The sequence below is a fragment of the Phocoena sinus genome, chromosome 10 (assembly GCF_008692025.1).
Source record: "Phocoena sinus isolate mPhoSin1 chromosome 10, mPhoSin1.pri, whole genome shotgun sequence".
In the NCBI taxonomy this organism is placed as follows: Eukaryota; Metazoa; Chordata; class Mammalia; order Artiodactyla; family Phocoenidae; genus Phocoena; species Phocoena sinus.
In genome coordinates, this window is record NC_045772.1 from 80630411 (window position 1) to 80654296 (window position 23886).

General features: G+C 41.3%; 1 protein-coding gene across 4 annotated transcripts in view; it reads right to left on the bottom strand.

The window, feature by feature from the left end:
- The window catches only part of ARNTL2 (aryl hydrocarbon receptor nuclear translocator like 2), a 92555-nt gene that overhangs the window by 21866 nt on the left and 46803 nt on the right, over window positions 1-23886 (bottom strand). For 2 of the 4 annotated variants that reach the window (XM_032646283.1, XM_032646286.1), the window contains exons 3-8: window positions 23556-23597; window positions 18845-19002; window positions 13779-13858; window positions 12613-12705; window positions 9475-9592; window positions 8499-8642 (exon numbers count right to left, since the gene is read on the bottom strand). In XM_032646283.1, coding sequence (XP_032502174.1) covers window positions 8499-8642; window positions 9475-9592; window positions 12613-12705; window positions 13779-13858; window positions 18845-19002; window positions 23556-23597 — 635 coding nt within the window. Of the gene's footprint in view, window positions 1-8498; window positions 8643-9474; window positions 9593-12612; window positions 12706-13778; window positions 13859-18844; window positions 19003-21336; window positions 21382-23555; window positions 23598-23886 lie in introns of those variants that run through there. The other 2 variants (XM_032646287.1, XM_032646284.1) reach the window with 2 other exon arrangements.

Sequence of the window (23886 nt, forward strand, 5' to 3'; positions counted from 1 at the left end):
AACGTGATACACCATATTAACAAATTGAAGAATAAAAACCATATGATCATCTCAATAGATGCAGAAAAAGCTTTTGACAAAATTCAACAGCCACTTATGATAAAAACCCTCCAGAAAGTGGGCACAGAGGGAACGTACCTCAACATAATAAAGGCCATACACGACAAACCCAGAGCAAACGTCATTCTCAGTGGTGAAAAACTGAAAGCATTTCCTCTAAGATCAGGAACAAGTCAAGAATGTCCACTCTCACCACTATTATTCAACATAGTTTTGGAAGTCCTAGCCACGGCAATCAGAGAAGAAAAAGAAATAAAAGGAATACAAATTGGAAAAGAAGAAGTAAAACTGTCACTGTTTGCAGATGACATGATACTATACATAGAGAATCCTAAAAATGCCACCAGAAAACTACTAGAGCTAATCAATGAATTTGGTAAAGCTGCAGGATACAAAATTAATGCACAGAAATCTCTTGCATTCCTAAACACTAATGATGAAAAATCTGAAAGAGAAATTATGGAAACACTCCCATTTACCACTGCAACAAAAAGAACAGAATACCTAGGAATAAACCTACCTAGGGAGACAAAAGACCTGTATGCAGAAAACCATAAGACACTGATGAAAGAAATTAAAGATGATACCAACAGATGGAGAGATATACCATGTTCTTGGATTGGAAGAATCAATATTGTGAAAATGACTATACTAGCCAAAGCAATCTACAGATTCAATGCAATCCCTATCAAATTACCAATGGCATTTTTTATGGAACTAGAACAAAAAATCTTAAAATTTGTATGGAGACACAAAAGACCCAGAATAGCCAAAGCAGTCTTGGGAAAAAAACGGAGCTGGAGTAATCAGACTCTCTGACTTCAGACTATACTACAAGGCTCCAGTAATCGAGACAATATGGTACTGGCACAAAAACAGAAACACAGATCAATGGAACAAGATAGAAAGCCCAGAGATAAACCCACGCACCTATGGTCAACTAATCTATGACAAAGGAGGCAAAGATATACAATGGAGAAAAGACATCTCTTCAATAAGTGGTGCTGGGGAAACTGGACAGCTACATGTAAAAGAATGAAATTAGAACACTCCCTAACACCATACAGAAAAGTTAACTTAAAATGGATTAAAGACCTAAATGTAAGACTGGACAGTATATAACTCTTAGAGGAAAACGTAGGAAGAACACTCTTTGACATAAACCACAGCAAGATCTTTTTTGATCCACCTCCTAGAGTAATGGAAATAAAAACAAAAATAAACAAATGGGACCTAATGAAACTTCAAAGCTTTTGCACAACAAAGGAAACCATAAACAAGATGAAAAGACAACCCTCAGAATGGGAGAAAATATTTGCAAATGAATCAACGGACAAAGGATTCATCTCCAAAATATATAAGTAGCTCGTGCAGCTCAATATTAGAAAAACAAACAACCTAATCCAAAAATGGGCAGAAGAGTTAAACAGACATTTCTCCAAAGAAGACATACAGATGGCCAAGAAGCACATGAAAAGCTGCTCAACATCACTAATTATTAGAGAAATGCAAATCAAAGCTGCAATGAGGTATCACCTCACACCAGTTAGAATGGGCATCATCAGAAAATCTACAAACAACAAATGCTGGAGAGGGTGTGGAGAAAAGGGAACCCTCTTGCACTGTTGGTGGGAATGTAAACTGATACAGCCACTATGGAGAACAGTATGGAGGTTCTTTAGAAAACTAAAAATAGAATTACCATATGACCTAGCAATCCCACTAATGGGCATATACCCAGAGAAAACCATAATTCAAAAAGAGTCATGTACCACAATGTTCACTGCAGCTCTATTTACAATAGCCAGGACATGGAAGCAACCTAGATGCCCATTGACAGATGAATGGTTAAAGAAGTTGTGGTACATATATACAATGGAATATTACTCAGCCATAAAAAGGAATGAGATTGGGTCATTTGTTGAGGCATGGATGGATCTAGAGACTGTTATACAGAGTGAAGTAAGTCAGAAAGAGAAAAACAAATATCATATATTAATGCATATATGTGGAACCTAGAAAAATGGTACAGATGAACTGGTTTGCAGGGCAGAAATAGAGACACAGATGTAGAGAACAAACGTATGGACACCAAGCAGGGAAAGTGGCAGGGTGGTGGTGGTGGTGGTGTGAAGAATTGGGAGATTGGGATTGACATATATACAGTGATGTGGATAAAACTGATGACTAATAAGAACCTGCTGTATAAAAATAAAATAAAATAAAATTGAAAAATTCAAAAAAAGAAAATCCTCTCATCCCAAGAATTCTTTAGACTTTTACCTAAATACTGGGGTCATGGGCCTCAACCTTCTCAAACTAATTATTTACAATCAGCTCCACAGGGTAGACTCATGTGCAATCGACTGCATGATTTTAAAAAGAGAAAAACAAACAAAAACAACCCAAACACTGCCTTAATCCACAGGGTATCTTTTCAAAATCCTTTAAGAAACTGTTCTTCCACAAGTTGCCGGCTGGGTCTCTCAACTTGGTATCTTGATGGCTTACTTTGAATTCTCACAGCCACTGATCCTGAGACAAGGATTTGAGTATAAGAAGTGTATTTGAGAGGTGCTCCCAGGGAACTCTGGCAGGGAAGTGAGACAGGGAAGACAAAGAAGCTAATAATAGATACATTTTTCAACAAGTCCCCACTTTGGGAGACTAAAGCTTAACCTATTGGGGCATTCTGGGAAAAAAATGTAGAACAAGAACCGCAGTTATCCAGCTTGAACGGCCTCAAGGAAAAGAGAGCAAGAATATTTATCCATCAGCTCCCCTCAGTCAGTGGATGAGGGACCCTCCGGGGAGCACTGACTCCCCAGCACTGGAGGTCCACCCCTTGCTGGTACAGGCAGAACTGTCTCTAAGGACCAGAGAAAGAGGTCAAGCAGAGAGTCACGAGTATTGGACACTGGAAGCCAAGGGGCATGAGAGGATGCCACATCTTGTTGCACAAGAGGCCCATGGATTACTGATTATCTTACCAAGATAAATTTAAGAAATACCTAAGATATTTGGTAACAATCACCCATCCTTATCAGCGTTTGATTTCACAAGTGGAGATATATGAGCAATCTTAACCCCGTTTTAAAAGCTGTTTCAAAATTTGAATCCATGGCATTTATGTTAGAATCATGGTAGAAATAATGGTTTTAATGCCAATCATGTTTTTAAAAAACTTTTTATTATGGAAAATCTCAAATATTCACAAAATCAGAGAGAATAATATAATGAAGCCCTACTTGAGCGACTCATAGCCAATCTTGAGAAATGGCCTTTCCATAAACCTTAATTTTTATTTTTTTTGGTTGTGCTGGTTCTTAGCTGTGGATGGCAGGCTCCTTAGTTGTGGCCTGTGGCCTCCTTAGTTGTGGAAGGAGGGCTCCTTAGTTGCGGCTTGCCAGCTCTTTAGTTGTAGCATGCGAACTCTTAGTTGCAGCATGTGTGTGGGATCTAGTTCCCTGACCACAGATTGAACCTAGGCCCCCTGCATTGGGAGTGCAGAGCCTTAGCCAGTGCATCACCAGGGAAGCCCCTTAAATTTATTTTCAATTAGCATTAAAAGGGCTGCTTTCTAGTCTCTCTTCTTTTAAATTTAAGTATAACGAAGGCAAAAGTAGGAAAGAAAAAATAAGTGATTGCCAGGGCTAGTTTGGGGGAGAGATGAATAGACAGAGCACAGAGGATTTTTAGGGCAGTGAAAATACTCTGTATGATATTACAACGATGGACGTATGTAATTATACATTTGTCCAAACCCACAGAATGTACAACACCAAGAGTGAACCCTAAGGTAAACTAATGGACTTTGTGTAATTGTGATGTGTCAATGTAGGTTTCACCCTTGTTTTAAAAAGTATATATGGCATTCTGGGTGGGAGATGTTGATAATGGGGGAAGCTATACATGTGTGAGGGCAAGGGGTACATGGGAAATCTCTGTACCTCTCTCTCGATTTTGTTGTAAACCTAAAACTGCTCTAAAAAATAGTCTTAAGCAATAATTTAAAATTTTAAATGGAACTGGCACGTCCTGGTAAAAGGCTTTCTTCATTAATAGGGAGTGGTCTTAAAACATAGTGAATTCCATTAGCTAATTATTATTGGAAAAAACAATGTAGTAGCAACTCTATGCAAAAGATAATCATTTCACTTGACAGACACTGCCTTTGGTTAAAGTAAAATACAAAACAGTCTCATGAGTGGGAAGCCATCCACGTGGCCAATCAGGGTTACATTCTGCGGTTACCTCATCGGGGCCCAGGCATCTGTCTACATGTCTGTCTACATACACTGCTCCCCAACTTCCAACTCTTCCACTGCGGGGACTGGCCCCGCTGATGGTTAACACAAGCCCTCATCACCTCTTAAGCCAAATCGACCTCATGCCTTTGGCACAGAGCTTTGGAGTATTAAGTGAATACCTGGTCAAGTACTTGAGCAGATTTAAAAGTCCTCTTTGAAAACATACTTGGCTTTAACTGCAGGCATCTGTGTGGCCTAGCTTCGCGTGGGGATGAGCATCTGTGTGTGGGCGGGGGTACATTCCCACAACAGGAGCCGACCCCCTTGCTGTGTGTCTGCTGCAGAAATCATCTAGAATGGACCTCTCCCATTAATAACCCTTGGCATCTAGGAAGCTACTCTAATAGGCGGCATGGCATAGTGGAAAGAAGACAGATTTTAAAGCCAGATTCCTGATTCTGCCACTTTCTACGTCACTTCAGACAAGTTACAGAACCTTTTTCATCTTCTGGTTTTTCTCATTTGCAAGACTGGGATGGTTTGCACAGGACTGTTATGCAAATTAAATTAGGTACTTATGCAAAGTGCTTGGCATACAGACTTTAAATACATACTGATTCTCTTTCTTGCTCTTTTATTTTCCCTCTCTTCTTTCTGAGCCACAAATAACAGCTTACACATAGTGAGTGCTTACTAGGAGCCAAACACTGCCTCAGCTACATGTAATCCTAACCACAGTCCCGTGAGGTGCCTGTTAGTCTACCCATTGTATCAGCCTGCTCAGGCTGCTATACAAAATACCACAGACTGGTGGCTTAAACAATAGAAATTTATTTTCTCAAAGTTCTGGGGGCTAGAGGTCCATGATCAAGGTGTTGGAAGGCTTGGTTTCTCCTGAGGCCTCTCTCACAGCATCCTCAGGTGGCCTCCTCTGCGTGTATGCACCCCTGGTGTCTTCTCCTCCTCTTGTGAGGATACCAGTCACACCGGATTAGGGCCCCACTCTTATGACCTCCCTTAACCTTTATTACCTCTTTAAAGGCCCTGTCTCCAAATACAGTCACATTGGGAATAAGGCCTTCTACATGTGGATTTAGGGGAAACACAATTCAGTCCACCCACCCATTTTCCATGTATTGAGAGGAACTTGCCTAACGCTGCACAGTTGTTAAGCAGCAGACCTGACATGAAAACTCTATTGAATTCAGAGCCCAGGTCCTGTCCACTCTGTCCTAAAGCCTGTCCACCAGCATGGCTGTTGTGAAGCAGGGCCTAGTAGAAGAACCTGGGACAATGGAGGGACTTAACGATATTTCAGTTTCTTTAATGCATCACAGAATTCAACTAAAAATTAGCTCCAATTGACCGTTTACCAGATATTCTTGAAATATCTGTCTTTTCCCAGTAGGATTATCAATATTTATTTCAAACGAAAGAAAGAAACTTTCCCTGCCTCTCTTATACATCTCTAAAACTTATAATTAAAAAAACAATCTTTTTAGAAACCACATGGAAGGACTAAAGTTTGATTATTACATTCTTCAAGAATGCTGCTTGGATTTTTTTTTTTTAACCTATGACTATACACATGTGTTTTCGCTTAAGATTCAGTATTTACAAGACTGCTTTGGAATGCTACCACAGTACCACGTAGTTTCACAAAAGATACCTCACTTTCCTTTCAGTATCTTTACAAAGGGTTAAAAGGTCAGACACAGAAAGCATTACACCTCTGAGATTATTATTAGTGACTGACTGTATATATTCAGTCATGTGCTGTCCTAGAATTTGACAAAAAATGAAATGAAGACTCTAAGGTAAGAGAAAGGATGAGCCTAGACAAGGTACAGTCCTACCACCTATTTGTGACTTGCAGTCCCGTATTTCAAGACAAACTGTAAAATGTGAACTTAATAAACATACATTTATTTTCAGCAAGGCCAAGATTCCTTTGGTTTCCACTGCAGAGCCTTTTCAGATTTACTTATTGGAATTCTGGTAGAGAAAAATGATCCAAGCTGTTTCCCATCCTAGTCAGCTGGGGCCCGCATAACAAAGCGCTACAGGCTGAGTGGCTTAACTAACAGAAGTTTATTTCCTCACAGTTCTGGAGGCTGGAGCTCTGAGGTCAGGATGGCAACATAGTTGAGTTCTGGTGGGGACTCTCATCCTAGCTCACAGACAGCTACCATCTCGCTGTGTGCTCACAGACTGCAAACTCTCTGGGGTCTCCACTTAGAAGGAGGGCCTCACCCTCATGACCTCACCTAAACGTAATTATCTCCCAAAGGTCCCATCTCCAAATATGACCACACTGGACTTCAACATATGGATTTTAGGGGACATAATTCAGTCCATAGTATTTGCTCAAAATGTCTTGGGGGAAAAAAATCTCAAAATGTGTTTAAATTGCTTCTTTGGTGAAAGAAAGACCCTATAATGTAGACTAATTCACTGGATTCGTAATTGTTCTTGTAGACTGAAGAGCAATGATGCAGTCAGTGAATCAGGAACAAAGGGCAAGAGGACGGTCACTTATGCCTTCAGTAAATGTTTCAGTGCCTACTGTGTGCCAGGCATCATGGAAAGGGAAATGAAGCTCTCAGTTTAGTGTGGGAGGTAAACAAAAAAATAATAATAATTTTGATACAGTGTGGAAAGGGCTGTGATGTAAGAGATGCTCAGGATTATTAATGGATTAGCAAAAGCGGGTACTGGGGACTCAAGCCAACCAACAAGGGGAGGGTGTCAGGGAAGATTTCCTGGAAAGAGGTGTTGCCTGTGCTTTAATGGTCCAGGATCTGCCAATGGGCTTGCACTCTCCATTCCTTCCAGCAGGATGCCCTGGTGCTGCTGTTGGCATCCTGTTTTGGAGATCTGAGTCTGGGAAGCCTCCAGGGCCATAGGCTTGACAGGCACCAATCTTTTCTTCCACACTGGGCACTTGTCAATTCAGGATTAAACCTTCATTATGGTGGAGAAGCACATCACCAAGCTGTCCTCTTAAATCTTTCATATCTCCACTGATCATCCTGTAGTCTTCCTTATTCGGGGACAGATCTTTTGAAATGTTTGTGAGGTTCTCCTAGCTGGTCTACACGTCTTGACCTTCCTGTGGTCTTAATATGAAGTCCTAAGGGGGGCAGACCCAGGGTGTCTGATTTAGTACTTCATATGTTACTGCGGTGATGGCAATGGTCACTTAGCTCCCACTGGACCTCATATAACATGAAAAACGTCTTTCTCACTATCAGGTGAGGGGTCTACTAAAAGCACAGAGGTGTTCCTAGGGGTATCCTGTGACTCATCTATTACTTCTCTAATCTCTAAAGCAATGGCCTTCCAACATTATTTTGCACGCTATAAAAAAACTGTAAGCGGGCTTTCCTGGTGGCGCAGTGGTTGAGAGTCCACCTGCCGATGCAGGGGACACGGGTTCGTGCCCCGGTCTGGGAAGATCCCACATGCCGCGGAGCGGCTGGGCCCATGAGCCATGGCCACTGAGCCTGCACCAGTCTCGGCACTGCTGCCCAGGGCATCCCCTCTTCCTCTACCCTTTCCTCTTCTTGTGTTCCCAAAGAATCTCATACTTGACACAAGAGTTTAAAGCAGTGGTTCTCAAAAAGAATAGAGAGGTTGCAACCTACGCAGTTGCAAGGTTTAGAAATAAAGAGTAAGATGCTAGGCCAGGGGGCAGAGGGTGAGATCAGGTTTTACAGAAGTAAAATGGTTACCCTGGACACTAGCCATGCACCACAACAAAGAGATGACTGAAATATTAGTACTAAATAAGTCCATGTGGAAACTCTTTTCTTCACAGAAGGAGAGAGAAATTAATCTGGTAGTCTTTAAAACACAAACAAAACTTGATAATGTTAGCCTCTACTCAATTTATAACTTGCATCGAACATCACAGAGATTTCAGCCGTGTTAAGGTAGTTGGGTTGGCCGCCAAGGTTTTCTCTCATATGGACTGCTGTGTGGGTTAGCTGATTCACTTATGGTTGGATCTACTTAACACGGTCTTGGTTCACCAGAACCAGAATTATTTAGATAAATAAATGCTTTTGGCCTCAATTATTTGCCTTGACCATTCAGCTTATTTTTTTTTTCTTGTACAGAAAATATTTAGGACATTTAATTTTATATCCATGGCTCAAATCACTTGACATTTCAAAAGGACAATACCTTTCTTCTTTGAGTTGAGTAAGCATTCGTGCTCTTCTTTAACAGAGATTTTACAACTCTTGATTCGACAGAAAAAGGATCGTCTTGAGCCAGAATACACACAACTCCTTCCGGTGTGGAAATTACTGTGAGCTTGCAAACCAGCTTTCATAGTGCAAAAAGGTAAGAGAATAGGTAGAAAATAATATTTTCAAATAATTTTGAAATCTATCTCCTAACATTTTCTGGTCATCTATTACTTGAGAAATGGTTATTGACATTATTATACAGTAAACCCCAAAGTGAAACATACCAAAAAAATGTATTTGTCAAGCAATCACATTTTGATAACTTATAATCACTTGAAATTTACCTTTATATTTTTCCCCAGGGGGGCAGATAGTAAAGATAATTTAAATGAAATAAAAATTAAATGAAAAAAGCCTTAACTAAAACAGTAATCAGTAGCATAAAGCATTATTATTTTTATATTATAAATAATTATTAGGCAATAAGCATTTTCAGAGAAGAGAATTATTTCTGGAGAAGATAAAGAATATGTATACTTCTCAAGCACAATTATACAAGGCCTTTAACACTGAGTAGACCTAACTAACACATTTAAGAAAGAGAATAATTGTCCCTCAGCATACAACTAAATAATAAAAAAACTCCAGCAATTTTTTTTACTCCAAATGATACTTTCCTATAAATATTTTATTAGTATATGAAAAATAGAGAATATGAAGTGATAACATTTTCCCCAAAGCATCTTCAGATGAATGTATTTGTTTTTATATACGTGCACAAATACATGAATTCTCTATATAGTTATATTGCTTTATTAAACTGAGGTTGATGATTATAAAGTTTACTAAATAATTCTCCTCTTGATAAAACCATAATTAGCTAATGTTTTCAAAACACTGTACAGCTGTACTCTGAAGTAATAATTACATTTACAAAAAATGGTAAGAATGCTGAAATGAGTACTTACTTTCGGCATCTATTAGCTTCTCTCTTGGTGAAATATCAGAGGAAGAAAGTTGTTCCTTTACTTCGGCAACATCTTTTGGATGTAAGAAGTCAAATAAGCTTTGTCCAGTCAAACTAGCCTATTTATAAGGTAGATGTTTATTGAAAATCAGTATCATGTCATTTCTGCCTTTCCTCATACAGACATAGGATACTCTTTCTTTGGTTTAAAGTGGCTTTTTCTTAAGCTCAGGTGTTTTTAACACCTGGTCAGTGTTAAAAACAGTGATACGTGCAGATAGAAAAAAACACATGCACACACACCCATAACTGGATACACACAAACCACATACACACACCTAATAACTAACATTCTATTTATTCTTGTTAATTTTGGTAACATCCCCAATTCACATGTTACTTCAAGGCATATTATTATTTACTTTAAACTTTACCATTAGTAAAAGAGATTATATTACAGTATAATATAGAAGTCAGAGAATACCTGTGATTTTTATGGTGTAACTCAAATTTACCATACTGCTTACAAATAATTACCATACTGTTTGATAACTCAAATTACCATACTGTTTGATAACTCAAATCCAACCTGGAATACGTCTCATTTGGCATTCCACTTCTCCCCACATGCACAGCATTCCTCAGCCCATGACTTTGCTTGCATGGTCTCATCACCTGGAATTCATTACCTTTTCTCTAGAAACTCAGTTCCCTGGCTGATCCAGCCAATTGCCTTTTACTCCCTGAATTCCAAGATTCCTTCTCCCAACCTGAAATGTCTTCCTCCCCTTCTCTGCTCATCTTAAAGCCTAGGAGACATTCTACTTCACATGTGAAGCCCACAGTGATCACCCCTCTTCTGAACTCCTTTATTACCCAAGCAGACATTCCTACAGAAGGTAAAAAAAATGGACCAGCTGGCCCAAGTGGCCTGGAGTGCTTGGCGGTTAGATATCGCTATCAAAAACAAAACAAACAAAAAAACCCCACTAGCAATCTGATTTATACATCAGTCTATTGTGTGATTGGCTAAGATAAGTCTATACCCAGAACTGCTTCAGAGCAAACCAGTTTTTTTTTTTTAAATTGAAGTACAGGTGATTTACAATGTTGTGCCAATCTCTGCTGTTCTAGACAAATCAGATTTCTGAGGCTGAAAAGCTGAAGACCAGACCCTGTACCATGGGGATCCCAAAGTCCTCCTGAGCAGTCAGTGAGTCTCTTGAATGGTCTCTGAAATGCAAAGTCAGTGTCCAGTGGGGCTGGCCTCCATGTTACTAATTTGGAACTTAAGAGCTACCTTGAATTGTCAAGTATCTTGGTGTGTATGTATGTGTGTGATGTTCTCTATTTCCAATTAGAAGACAGAAAAATCAAGTCTTACCCTGCTTTTGTGTCCCCACCTATAACCAGCTGCATGAGTCATTTGGTTTTCACTCCCTCTGTATGTAAGTTCATAAAATCTTTTTCTGCTATTTAACTCATTATCTATGAATGCCTTCTATCTCTCCAAATTTTCAAGTTTGGGGGGACTACAGGCAGAGATTAATGGGAGTTATTTAAGATTAAAGCTGGGGGCTATCTTATTTCTATCTTATTTATTATATCTTTATATATATTATTATTTTTTTTTACAATGGTGTGTTAGTTTCTGCTTTATAACAAAGTGAATCAGCTATACATATACATATATCCCCATATCTCCTCCCTCTTGCGTCTCCCTTCTACCCTCCCTATCCCACCCCTCTAGGTGGTCACAAAGCACCGAGCTGATCTCCCTGTGCTATGCAGCTGCTTCCCACTAGCTATTGGATTTACATTTGGTAGTGTATATATATCCATGCCACTCTCCCACTTTGTCCCAGCTTATCCTTCCCCCTCCCAGTGTCCTCAAGTCCATTCTGTAGTAGGTCTGCAATCTTTATTCCCGTCCTGCCCCTAGGTTCTTCACGACCATTTTTTTTTTTTTAAGATTCCATATATATGTGTTAGCATACGGTATTTGTTTTTCTCTTTCTGACTTACTTCACTCTGTATGACAGACTCTAGGTCCATCCACCTCACTACAAATAACTCAATTTCATTTCTTTTTATGGCTGAGTAATATTCCATTGTATATATGTGCCACATCTTCTTTATCCATTCATCTGTCGATGGACACTTAGGTTACTTCCATGTCCTGGCTACTGTAAATAGAGCTATATATATTATTTTTATTATGTACTATATTATTCTATTTCTATTTTGAAGGAGACCACAGGTGCTAGTTTATTCACTCTGTTGGTTTCAGTGCTATAGTTTTTGAGTAACTTGTTTAAATTAAATGGTGTTCAGTAAAAAGGAGGCAAATCAATCACACCACTAGTTAAATGAAAGATGTATTTCAGAGTTTGTTGCCAGAGCCTAGATAAAAAGCTGTTTTGCAGTGTGTGTAACTTAATAAATAATAATGCTGTCTCTTGGAGGAAACAGAGAAGGGTGACCGATATTTTTCAGACACTCAAATATGATATCGTATTTAGTGCTTACATCCTGAGAGACAGGTATAATCATAATTTCCACTTTTTACATAGGAGGAAGCTGAGGTTCAGGAAAATGAAATAACTTGCTGAAGGAAGTGAACACTCCTGTCAATAACAAAAAATTCATACTTTTTCCACACATCTTCCCATCTCTCTTAGTTCTAACTTAGCAGAAGCCAATCCCACAGCCCAATGGGAAGAAAGAGTTCCGAAAAAGAGCTTCAAGATGTGTTTTGTTTTTACAAAATAAACATAGTGGGACTTCCCTGATGGTCCAGTGGTAAAGAATCGCCTTCCAATGCAGGGGACACGGGTTCGATCCCTGGCTGGGGAACTACGATTCCACATGCCATGGGGCAACTAAGCCCACATGCCACAACTACTGAGCTCGTGCGCCTCAACTAGAGAGCCCGCGTGCCTCAAACTAGAGCCCATGCACCGCAACTAGAGAGAAGCCCGCATGCCACAACGAAGAGCCCATGCGCCAAACGAAGAGCCCACACCACAACGAAAGATCCTGCATGCCTCAACTAAGACCCGACGCAGCCACACACACCCCCTAAAAATTTTTTTTAAATTAATAAACATAGTAAGAAAATATCCTCAGTTTTGGATACCTGATCATAATTAAGTATTTTGGAGACTGATTTAGAAATGAAGAGAATTTTTCCTCTTTCACATCCAACCACAAACAGGAAGCCTTCTGCAGTCTAGGATTTAAAAATACAAAGTGAATATTTTAAAAATACAAAGTGAATTCTGTCTCTCTCATACACATACATTCAGATTTTGAGGAAATTATTGTAGCAATAAAACTAGTAGAGTGGTCATAAGAGCTAGTGAAATTAATTTTAAGAAATTTTCTCACTACATAAAAAGACTGATAAAATCAAATTGAACCCCAGTCTAAAGTAATGTTTTTGACTTGGAAAGTCCAGGCATGGAATATCTAGTTGAGATATTTCAAAATATAAAAATTACCTATGTTGAATTCTATACTCATACAGAAACTCTGTAAAGATATCAAAACACATCAATAACAGTTGCCTGTGGATGCACTGAGACGGAAGGACTGTGCAGACTGGGATGAAGGAAGCATCAGGAATACTATATTTGAATTCAGCTGTTCAAATAAAGAAGGGGCTCTTTAAAAAAATTAAAAGAAAAACGGACAAATGTATATCAAAAATCTTTCTATTTAATCATACTAAGGCATAAAGCCTAGTAGTAATAGCACAAGATCAAGACATGTATTACCTCCTGGGAGCAGGATAAGCCAATGACATGGTCATATTTTCCACGTCAAATAAACCTGTAGACCAGTGGATCTGAAACCCAAGCATGCACGTGAAATGATGAGGACAGAAATGGCAAAGCATCAACTAATAACTCATTCAGTAAGCAGTGGCTGGCTCATCTGCAGAGAACAGGATCCTGAAGGAATTGAGTACCAGGTAGATGGCCTTGAAGGAGGTGCCAACAGTGGGGAGTAGAGCCTACGGTGTGGGAAGTGAGTGCAGCAGGCAGTGTAAGGAGCTTAGCATTAAAGACAAGCTATGCTCTCTCCTTTGGAAAGTGCCTATCCTCTGCCTCTACATTCATCAGCCCAAACTAATAAGACATATTTACTTGCATAACTTAAATTTTTATCTTAAAGGAAATTCGGTATAATACAGAGTCCTGTATGCTTAGAACAGGAATTTTTAGAACTAAAAATCTTCCTCCCTTTCAAACAAAAATGAAAGGACAAATACAACTTAGACAAACATAGCTCTTAACTTACCTTAAGAATTAGGTGTCTGAGCTCATTATCCTGAATGAATGAAGGTCTGTAATTATTTCCTGCATAAGAACTTGTCATACCTGAAAATAAAGAAGTCAACTAGTTATTAAAAATAGAGATGGAGGGACTTCCCTGGTGGTGCAGTGGTTAAGAATCCACCTGCCAATGCAGGGGACATGGGTTCGAGCCCTGGTCTAGGAAGATCCCACATGCCACGGAGCAACTAAGCCCGTGCACCACAACTACTGAGCCTGCGCTCTAGAGCCCACGAGCCACAACTACTGAGCCCCTGAGCCACAACTACTGAGCCCACGTGCCACAACTACAGAAGCCCGTGTGCCTAGAGCCCATGCTCCGCAACAAGAGAAGCCACCACAATGAGAAGCCTGCGCACCACAACTAAGAGTAGCTCCCGCTCACTGCAGCTAGAGAAAGCCCACGTACAGCAACGAAGACCCAGTGAGCCAAAAATAGAAATAAATAAATAAATAAATAAATAAAATAGAGTACTTCTTTAAAAAAAATTAGAGATGGAAATGTAGTAAATGCTCAGTGAACGTTAGCAATGCTGCTGTTGCTATTGGTGACAACGACGATGATGGTATTTTCTCTTTTAGCACACTCTAAGACCTCTTCTGTAATCATTCTCTTTCTTCGTTATTACTAGACTGAAATGTCTAGTAATACAGCCTCTCAGACTGTAAACTCTTAGAACTACTTATTCCATTACACTCAAATGTGCAGACAGTAAGAGCTGTATATTGAAAAGTAATAAAGTGCAATGTATTATCTATAACATTATAATAACATGCAACAATATTCATGACTCTGGTTATTTTTATAATTTCTTAGCTTAGTAAAACTGATCATATGAATTACCCTGAATAGAGAGATTCTGGAATTCTAAGCAAATTTTATGGATTCATAAGATTTCCCATAGGACCCTTTAAAGATCATATGGAGACTTATACAAAAAAATGTATAAAATATAAATGAAATAATTCACTTTAAGCCCTTAGCATAGAGGTTACAGTATTAAAAGGAAAGTCTCTAAAGAAACCAGAAGAGCTGGGAAAATGATAAGTAATGATCATGTCAAAGCTAGGTAAAATTTGACCTGAGAGAAGTAAGGGAAGAACTAAAAGTACGTTTGTCTTGAGGGCATCCACCAACCTTGACAGGGAAAGCCCTTCATGGCCACAAGGGGGCGCAGGGGACAGTTCATCGAGCCAAGGTGTGCTGTCCCCAGATAACCTCCAAGCAAGGGTGATTTAAAAGTAAATCACATTTCCCTCCCTTGCACTTCCCAACCTCCCTAACCCTAAACCCCTCCTTCTAGGCACCGCAAGGAAAGATGCTTTTGCAAAAGAAAGGTAGGGTAACACCCTGAGACATGTTAACCATTAATTGGTCCTTGGATGAATGTATAGCCGAAACTCACCAACTACCTAAGTGGTGGGGAAAAAACAAAACCAGAAAAATCACACACACTCATGGAGTGATTGGGTAAAGTCTTCTCAGACCGGCAGCACCCCTTAAAGGCCTGGCATAAGCAAACGAAATCTCTTTTGGAATCTACCTTCTAGGTAGCCCTCAAAGAATTTCCCCAAATGACTACTTGTTATTATTATTATTACTACCCAGTAGCCTGGTAGGAGGGAGTTGAGAAAGGGATGAAAGACGCAGACTCTGTGTGCCAGGCCAGGCACAGGAATACATCAATGTGAGTGAGGCGCTGACACTTCCAGGCTGGCCTAAAGCCAGGTTGGCGGAATCGCGCTGAGGAAAGCCGGTCAGTGTCTGTCAGCCAGAATGGGCGAGCCCTGACGCAACAGGAGAGTGAGGACATGAGGAAGTGAGGACGTGAGGACGTGCCAGGGAGAAAAAGAGGGCAGTCAGCAAAGAGCTGAAGCCAGGGTGAGGTGAGCTAACAAAATGCAAGCCGTGCGATTCTGTACGCCTGCCAAAGGGCAGTGACAAAGTTGATCCTCAGATTCTGGTGGCAAAAATAAATGAGGAAACATGATCACTGACTTTTGTTATAAAGTTCATCACCGTCATTAGAAAATGACAGTATGACAATGATCATTATAATAAGGATAATAATGATCAATATGACAATAACAATTCTTCCTCCTGTCCTCTGACCACCACCTCCAGCATCAAGAAACCCTGCGCTCTTTCTCTGACATCTGTCTTAGGACAAACTTCATATGATATCACTTACATGTGGAATCTAAAAAAATGATACAAATAACAGAAACAGTATTTACAAAACAGAAGCAGACTCACAGACATAGACTCACACTTGTGGTTACCAAAGCGGAAAGGTGTTGGGGGAGGGATAAGTTAGGAGTTTGGGATTAATGGATACAAAATAAACAACAAGGACCTACTGTATATGTATACCTCAATATATACTTTGCTGTACACCTGAAACTAACACGACATTGTAAATCAACTATACCGCAGTAAAAAAAAAGAACAATAATGAAAAAAAGAGAAACACTGTGCTCACCCTTTACACTTGTCCTTTACTCTTAACAACAACCCTATGAGGCAATGCATTATCCCTGTTTCACAGCTGTGGGAGTTGAGGGTTAGAATGTGAAGTAACTTAAGTCCCATGGCAATTAAGGCAGGGAGCCAGGATTCGAACCCAGGTTTGCCTCCAGGACCCACACGCATGCATTATTGGCTCCCAGGTATTCAGACCCACGCAGGTTCTCGGAAAGCGCCTCCTGCTGCAGAAGGCGGCTTACTCCAAATGTGGTCTGCAAACCACTGTCGTCACCACACCGTGGTGAGGTGAGCACAGAAATTAAGAATACACATTTAGACACTTTTACGGAAACGTAACACTGTTGTGGCATCCCAGCCCATGAGCGTTTTTCCACTGATTAATTGTACCGTATTTTACAATGGATGGGGGTGGGGAGCACTTGCTCTCCCCCGCAGATAGTCTGCAAAGCACTGCTGCAGAGTGTAGAGAAAAAAATCATTTCACCATCCTCTGTCTTCAAAGTAATTACGTGTGGACCATCCACGTGCAGCCTTCTCATGACCTGGCATCTGGGCATTTGTGGATCGAGTTGGGGTACACTCTGGCTAGGGCACTGGAACGCAGCCCCAGCTGCTTTAAGTCATCTCATCCGTGGGTAGCACTGACTAAGGATCTGGTCAGGATGTGTGATGCGTACATGACCACCTCGCTTCAGCTTAGAAGGGCCAATGGTTAAATCTACGCTCTGCTCCAAAGAATCCCTTCTGGATTTAGACAGCGTCTCCTCCCTGAGCTGCCCCTCGTCCCACGCGTACTTCCACATAACATTTATCACACCGGGTGTTAATGATCTCCTCCGGGGTCTGTCTCCCTTTCCACCACGAACCCCTCCAAGCACAGAGATCTTGCCTCCTTCATTTTCCTAACCCCAGCACAGGACAGGAACCGAGCTGATGCTCATTTCATGTTTGTTGAATTAGTTGACTGATTCATGGCTTTTCCCTCAGGTCCTCTTCTGCCAGGACGTTGTGAATGTGAAAACTGTTGGGTAATTTTAGGGCTGCAAGCAAATGACCTCGGTTGAGCCTGCTAATGTTCACTGCTAAAAGATTTAAGGGAAGTGTTGCATACAACTTATGCAAGACCCAGTTGTGGGTAAAAGAGAATCTTCTTTCACAACAGACTCTTATGAACCAAAGACCTCCTATCACACTCCCAAAAGGAAGCCAGCCAGGCAGTCTCCCAACACCTGGGCTGCTCTCTGCATGGCACTGAAGGGATCAAGGGCTGAACTTGCTTTTCCCCACTGCCTGCACTCCAGATCTGCATGCAGTGCATAAGTCATTTTTCTACCATCTGTGGAGATCTGAGGAAGGTGATTTAAAGTACAACTTGCACAAATTACTACTGAATAGCCCTTTAATAGCTGTCTCTAGTTTTACTTCCTAATTTGCCAATGGCCCCTCCTCCTCCAATCCGAACAGATTTGCCAGGATTTTTTGTCTCATTGTGAAGTAAGATCCTCTTTGTCTGGGCTCCAGTTTGCACCTGGAGTCCAGAGAACACTGCTCTCCTCTAAGCCACTTTAACTTGACTTGGCAAAGTCTCGATGTGCAGACCACAGAACTTCCTTTTCCCTGAAACAGATTCCTTTTCCTGGTATGCAGTATAGGACAGACATCTAAAGAAGACCCTTGGTCTTCCTTTGCTTATTCCTTTCTTATACTTTCTGAGCCAGATTTCACTATAATCTTTTAGATCTTTACAAATCTGAACTTTCAGAGTCTTCTCAGTGGTCTGCAGCGAACTCCTCTGCCGGTCCTCTGATAATCTCAATATGAATTTATGTCATTAACATTCCTGTACCTAAAACTCAATTCTATTTCCATCATTCTGCCCCCCAAGTCAGACCAGGGTTATTCCCAAACCAGATGTGATTTCGACTACACATATACACAGAATACTTATTACACTTTGATTTAAAATTCAAGCTCAAATAGGGGAACTTCTAAAGTCAGAAACGATCCCGCACGCCCCAAGAAGCATCAGCTAAGGACCTCCTTCACCCAATGTCTCGTAAATGTGAGAATATCTTAGAATAGTAAGGTGTGAGGCATTTTCAGGTACTACTTACAAGTCTGAATAAAGTTTTAAGAGAAATTGCTGAATTTAAGGAGGTTTTCTTTTCTAATAGTGGAAATCTGTCAATAACTTAAAATTATAATAATTAACATTTAAAAACTTCTAAAATATTGAGAGGTATGTACAGCAGGTTTTATCATCTTCATATTATGTGTGAGGAAACTAGTAGAAATATAAAGGCTTTTCAAGTTCACACAGTAAACTCAAGATGAAGCTTTTAGTGCAACCAAGTTTTCTGACATCCAAATTAGTATTTTCTCCACGTACAGAATACGGACAAGCATCAAAATGAATACCTATGAAGTTGAAAGACACATCTGTATAAAATCTCATAGCCAATAACAACAAAACAAACCCATCAGGGACTTCAATTACAGGGAAGACTTCACAAATCCAAGTATGGAGGCCATTTCAAACTCACCTTTTAAAGATCTCAAGTGTTCAACAGCCATTCTTAAAACTGTCAGTTTGTCCAGTTTCCGTGCCATGGGATTGCACTGAGGGATCATCGCGGACAGTTTTTCAATCAGGTTGTTCATTTTATCTCTCCTGCGCTTTTCGGTTTGGCTATGAGCTTCTCTAAGAAGGAGAAAGAGCTTCCATTATATTTAGCATTTAACAGACCCCCAGTGACCCCAGAGGCAGCAGTGGGAGCACGGGTGAGGCCAGCAAGCCCCCACTGTTCTTCCTCCCGACTTTGGCCCTGCAGGTGGCATTCAGGGAAGAGGCGGGAGTGGCACTCATTCACACTGCTTTTACCTCCACCCCCCATACCCTTGCTCCTTCCTTCCTGACCTTATTCCCTGAAACCTTCAAGAACTAAGACCTCTGTGTGAGAGCTGCAGCAGGTGCTTTTTGAGCTTCCCTCCAGTCGTAGAGGAAGAATGGGCCGCCTTCTATTCAAAGCTAACTCCCTTCTGGTCTTTGCCTGCACAGTTATCAGCATTTTAAGCTCATTCTCTTTCACAGCTCCTTCTATGCGTCGATAAATGGGCTCAAGTCTCTTCCCTTTGAGGAAGAAACCCCTTTCCAGAATTCTAGGGATTTTTTTTCCTTGCTAATGTCTTCCCTCCTTGGCCAGCTTCCTGAGAGTACGGTCTCCACTTAACGTTTCATCTCCCAGGTGCCTCTCCTATTTAAATCAACCTCCCAGGACTTCCCTGGTGGTGCAGTGGTTAAGAATCTGCCTGTCAATGCAGGGGACACGGGTTTGATCCTTGGTCCAGGAAGATCCCACATGCCATGGAGCAACTAAGCCCGTGAGCCACAACTACTGAGCCTGTGTGCTGCAACTACTGAAGCCCATGCACCTACAGCCTGTGCTCCGCAACAAGAGAAGCCACTGCAACGGGAAGCCCACTCACTGCAACGAAGAGTAGCCCCCGCTCACCGCAACTAGAGAAAGCCCACGGGCAGCAACGAAGACCCAGTGCAGCCAAAAAAAAAATTGAAATCAAATCATCCTCCCAGCCCCCATTCCACTAAAACTACTCTAGCAGAGGTCATCGTCATCTTATGCAACCCCAGGTGATCCCTGCCTTGAATTTGACACTATTGCCATTTCTCATTCTTCGCTGGCTTCTGTGAGCTCTCCGCTCCTCCAGCCTCTCCGCTCTGCTCCGCTAAGGGAGGCTCCGCTCCGCTAAGGGAGGCTCCGCTCCCCTTAGCCTCCCTACTCAGCTCTTCCTCTGTCCTTCAATACTGGCCCCCCAGAGACCCCTCACTTGACACCACTCTCTCCTCACCTATAGCTTCACCCTAAGAGATTGCACACCTTCATAAGGCTTTACAACTACTCATAAGCTACTTACCATTCAATCCCTATCTCATTCATTCTTTATCCAATTCCCAACCTTCAGGACTAAAATTATGCACGTCAGGGATTCATAAGCCCCCGAAAACTCAAGAAATCCCAAACTGAATGCATTCTCTGCAGCTGACCCCATTTTAATCCTTCCTCTGCCAGCCCTGATTACTCTTCCTTCTGTAGGGTTTATCTTGATTGGTGACACCACTAGACTAGCTCTAGACCCTCCCTCCCTTCTTCCCCCTGAAGAGCCAAGTAACCACAAACTCCTATAAATTCTAGTTCTTAAAATAGTTCTTAAATATTTGAGATGGCTTGAGCCACGTGGTCAAACCGAAGTTGCAGAGTCCCTTTCCCTGGAGTACACATCCTGAGAAGCCTGAACATGGGAGGGCACTTGGGGCACCAGGACGCGCAGTTAACTTTGCATTTCAGATAAACGGTGAATACTTTTTTAGTATAAGTATATCCTTGTGCAATATTTGGGACATACTTGTACTAAAACGTCTTCATTACATATCTGAAATTCACAGTTGGCCAGGTGTCCTGTATTTTATCTGGCAGCCTAGTCTGGGGGGGGCCTCATTCACACTCCCCAGCAGCCAGTTCAGCAGATGGGGGGCAGTCTTGGCCTCCGGATGACACCACAACGATGTGATGTCACTTAATCCCCTCTCATCTCTGTGCCCCTTTTCTAACTCAGAGGTTACGTGACTTGTCAATGAGCGTGAGCCTGAAACTTGAACCACACACGGCCCCGGGCTCTCGAGCCTCCTGCCATTATCACAGTGCTCAGCAAAGCGGTCGCCACAGCCCAAGAGAGAACTGGTTCTTCCCAGGGTAAAATGGTCATTCAGCTGCACTGACATAAGAGAAATATTGGCAACATGTGAAATGTTGAACAAGCAATGCAACCTAAGCACTCTCTCTTAAGATTTGTTAAGAATCTTGTGGTTATAGATGATCTTATTTGCAAAGCAGAAATAAAGACACAGACATAGAGAACAAATGTATGGATACCAGGGGGAAGGAGGGGATGAATTGTGAGATTGGGATTGACATATATACACTACCATGTATAAAACAGATAACTGATGAGAACCTACTGTATAGCACAGGGAACTCTACTTGGTGCTCTGTGGTGACCTAAATGGGAAGGAAATCCAAAAATGAGGGCATATATGTATACATATGGCTGATTCACTTTGCTGTACAGCAGAAACTGACACAGAAGTGTAAAGCAACTACACTCCAATAAAAAAATAAAAAACTAAATTAAATAAAATAAACATAGCTAGGTTCTGAGTGGGGAAAAGAAAGAATCTTGTGGTTACAAGTGACAGAAACCTTCACTTAAACTGACTTAAAAAGTATAAAAAGGGCTTCCCTGGTGGCGCAGTGGTTGAGAGTCCGCCTGCCGATGCGGGGGACACGGGTTCGTGCCCCGGACCGGAGGGATCCCACGTGCCGCGTAGCGGTTGGGCCCGTGAGCCATGGCCACTGAGCCTGCGCGTCCAGAGCCTGTGCTCCACAGCGGGGGAGGCTGCAGCGGTGAGGGGCCCGCGTACCTCAAAAAAAAAAAAAAAGAAAGAAAGAAAAAGGTAATATTAAAACAAAAGAAAAAGAGAAGAAGAAGAGTTTGGGGAAGGCAATCTAATGGGAAAGAGGAAAAATAGGAGACTCGTCCCCATCTGTTCTTAGAGACTTTAAACTAGATGGAAGAGCGGGACCAAGGCGGGAAGCGCTGATGGAGCACCATCCGCCCAACCATTCACGCTTGGCCAATGACACTCCTGGAACAAAGTAAGTACTTTGGGGTGAACTGGATGGAATTCAAGTTACCTGTGTATTTACATAAAATGCAGTTATCTGCTCGTACTTTGGTCTATTCATGAGCAATTTTTATTTATGTTGATTTTTGGCCACACCACATGGCTTGCAGGATCTTAGTTCCCCGACCAGACTGAACCCAGGCCACAGTAGTGAAAGCGCCGGGTCCTAACCACTGGACCAGGGAATTCCCCCATGAGAAGCTTTTAAAGATTTATGATTTTTAAAATGTTATGATTATCTACTTGCTATAATGTTCACCTCTTCTTTCTAACAATATTACCCATTAGCATGGACAGCAGCAGTGGACAGAGGTGCCTGATTCCAGGAATGTACAGCAGAAGGGAAAGTGACTCCTCTTAGAGCCAGGGCTTTGAGGGAGATGAGAACAGGTAGGAACAAGGTCACTTGGGAATAATGAATGATGATGCTGGGAGCTAGGAAAGACAGAGGAAGGTGAAATAGCCAGTTTTTGAATAAGGTACTTTACTTGAAGGAGGTGCACCTGAAAAGACTTCTTAAAGAATTTTATTAAAGAAGGGCATATTTACCCAGAGGCAAGTTCTCTGCTTAATAATTTATCAGAGCTCTGGCTCTTAATTCTGTGAACTGTTACTGTCACTTTGAACCATGTCAGTGTTCTGCAGAGTCACATTTAAAAAAAAAAAAACAGAATAAATGGAGAAAAAGCAAAACTGAGATCTGGCCATGTTGCCAGATGTAGGGGAAAAAACTTGTTGACGTTGAAAGAATATGATGAAACAAGTGACAGACTTTATGGTGATGGTTCCTAATTATCAGACACTCCTTGTAAGTAATTCTGATTTACTTATTGGATGAATTAGGTTTTCTCTAGTGCTTCAAGAAAATAATAGTTGTTTTCAATAAATAGCTATTCTGAGAAAAATTTAAAGACACGTAAGCCGAAGTGTTATTCAAGTAGATAGAAGAAAAAGGTATAATGTATCTGATGATGGTATCAGATGGTTTTGTTTTGTTTTGTTTTTAGAACTGTATTTACTTCCAGTCACTCCTACTCCTTCACCCTGAGTGGCTGCATTACTTCAAGGCAGGGGTCTCTGGCTCCGTGGAGAAGGAAATGAGTTCCCATTTCAGACTTCCTATGCTGAAAGGTGGTCCAGCAGGGCTGAGGGAGCTCGGGAACGCTCTGGACTCAGGGCAGGCAGGCACGCGGCAGGGACCCTGCCCTGTGGGATCTGCCTGGCTTCTCTGACAGAGAAGCAGAACTGCTGGCATCACCCACCTGACTCCCTGCATGCATTCCAGAGCTGGAAATGAGCTCATCAGAGCAAAAGGAACTTATGAGCACCCCAGTTTGGGCCTGAGGTATCTGCATCTTCTCAGAGCAGAACATATGAGAAAAAGCTAATATTCTTGAATCCATTCTATCTTGACATCACCATTTGCTTTGGCTAACGGACTACATGTGCGACCTTTCCCACCCACCGTGTATCCTCTCAACAGTTCAGTATACCTGAAGGACTTCATTTTTACTTGTTGTTCACCATCTTCCATTCTACAAAAAAGCAGGATAAAATATCAAACTACATGAAACAGATTTTCGGTAATTCTTGAGAAATAAATGTGGGATTAAGTCCAATCATCCTAATTCCTATTAAGTCTTTAGTTATACATGCTACCCTGAGCTCCTAATTGAAACAATTATTACTGTCTGCATGGGCTGCTCTCCTACTAAAGCTGACAGGTGCCTCATCCCCATCAGGTAACAAAACTATGCGAACTGACAATGAATGATAATTACCGTTCTATTTAGAAATTGTCCCATGCCAATCTTGAAAAGGAAT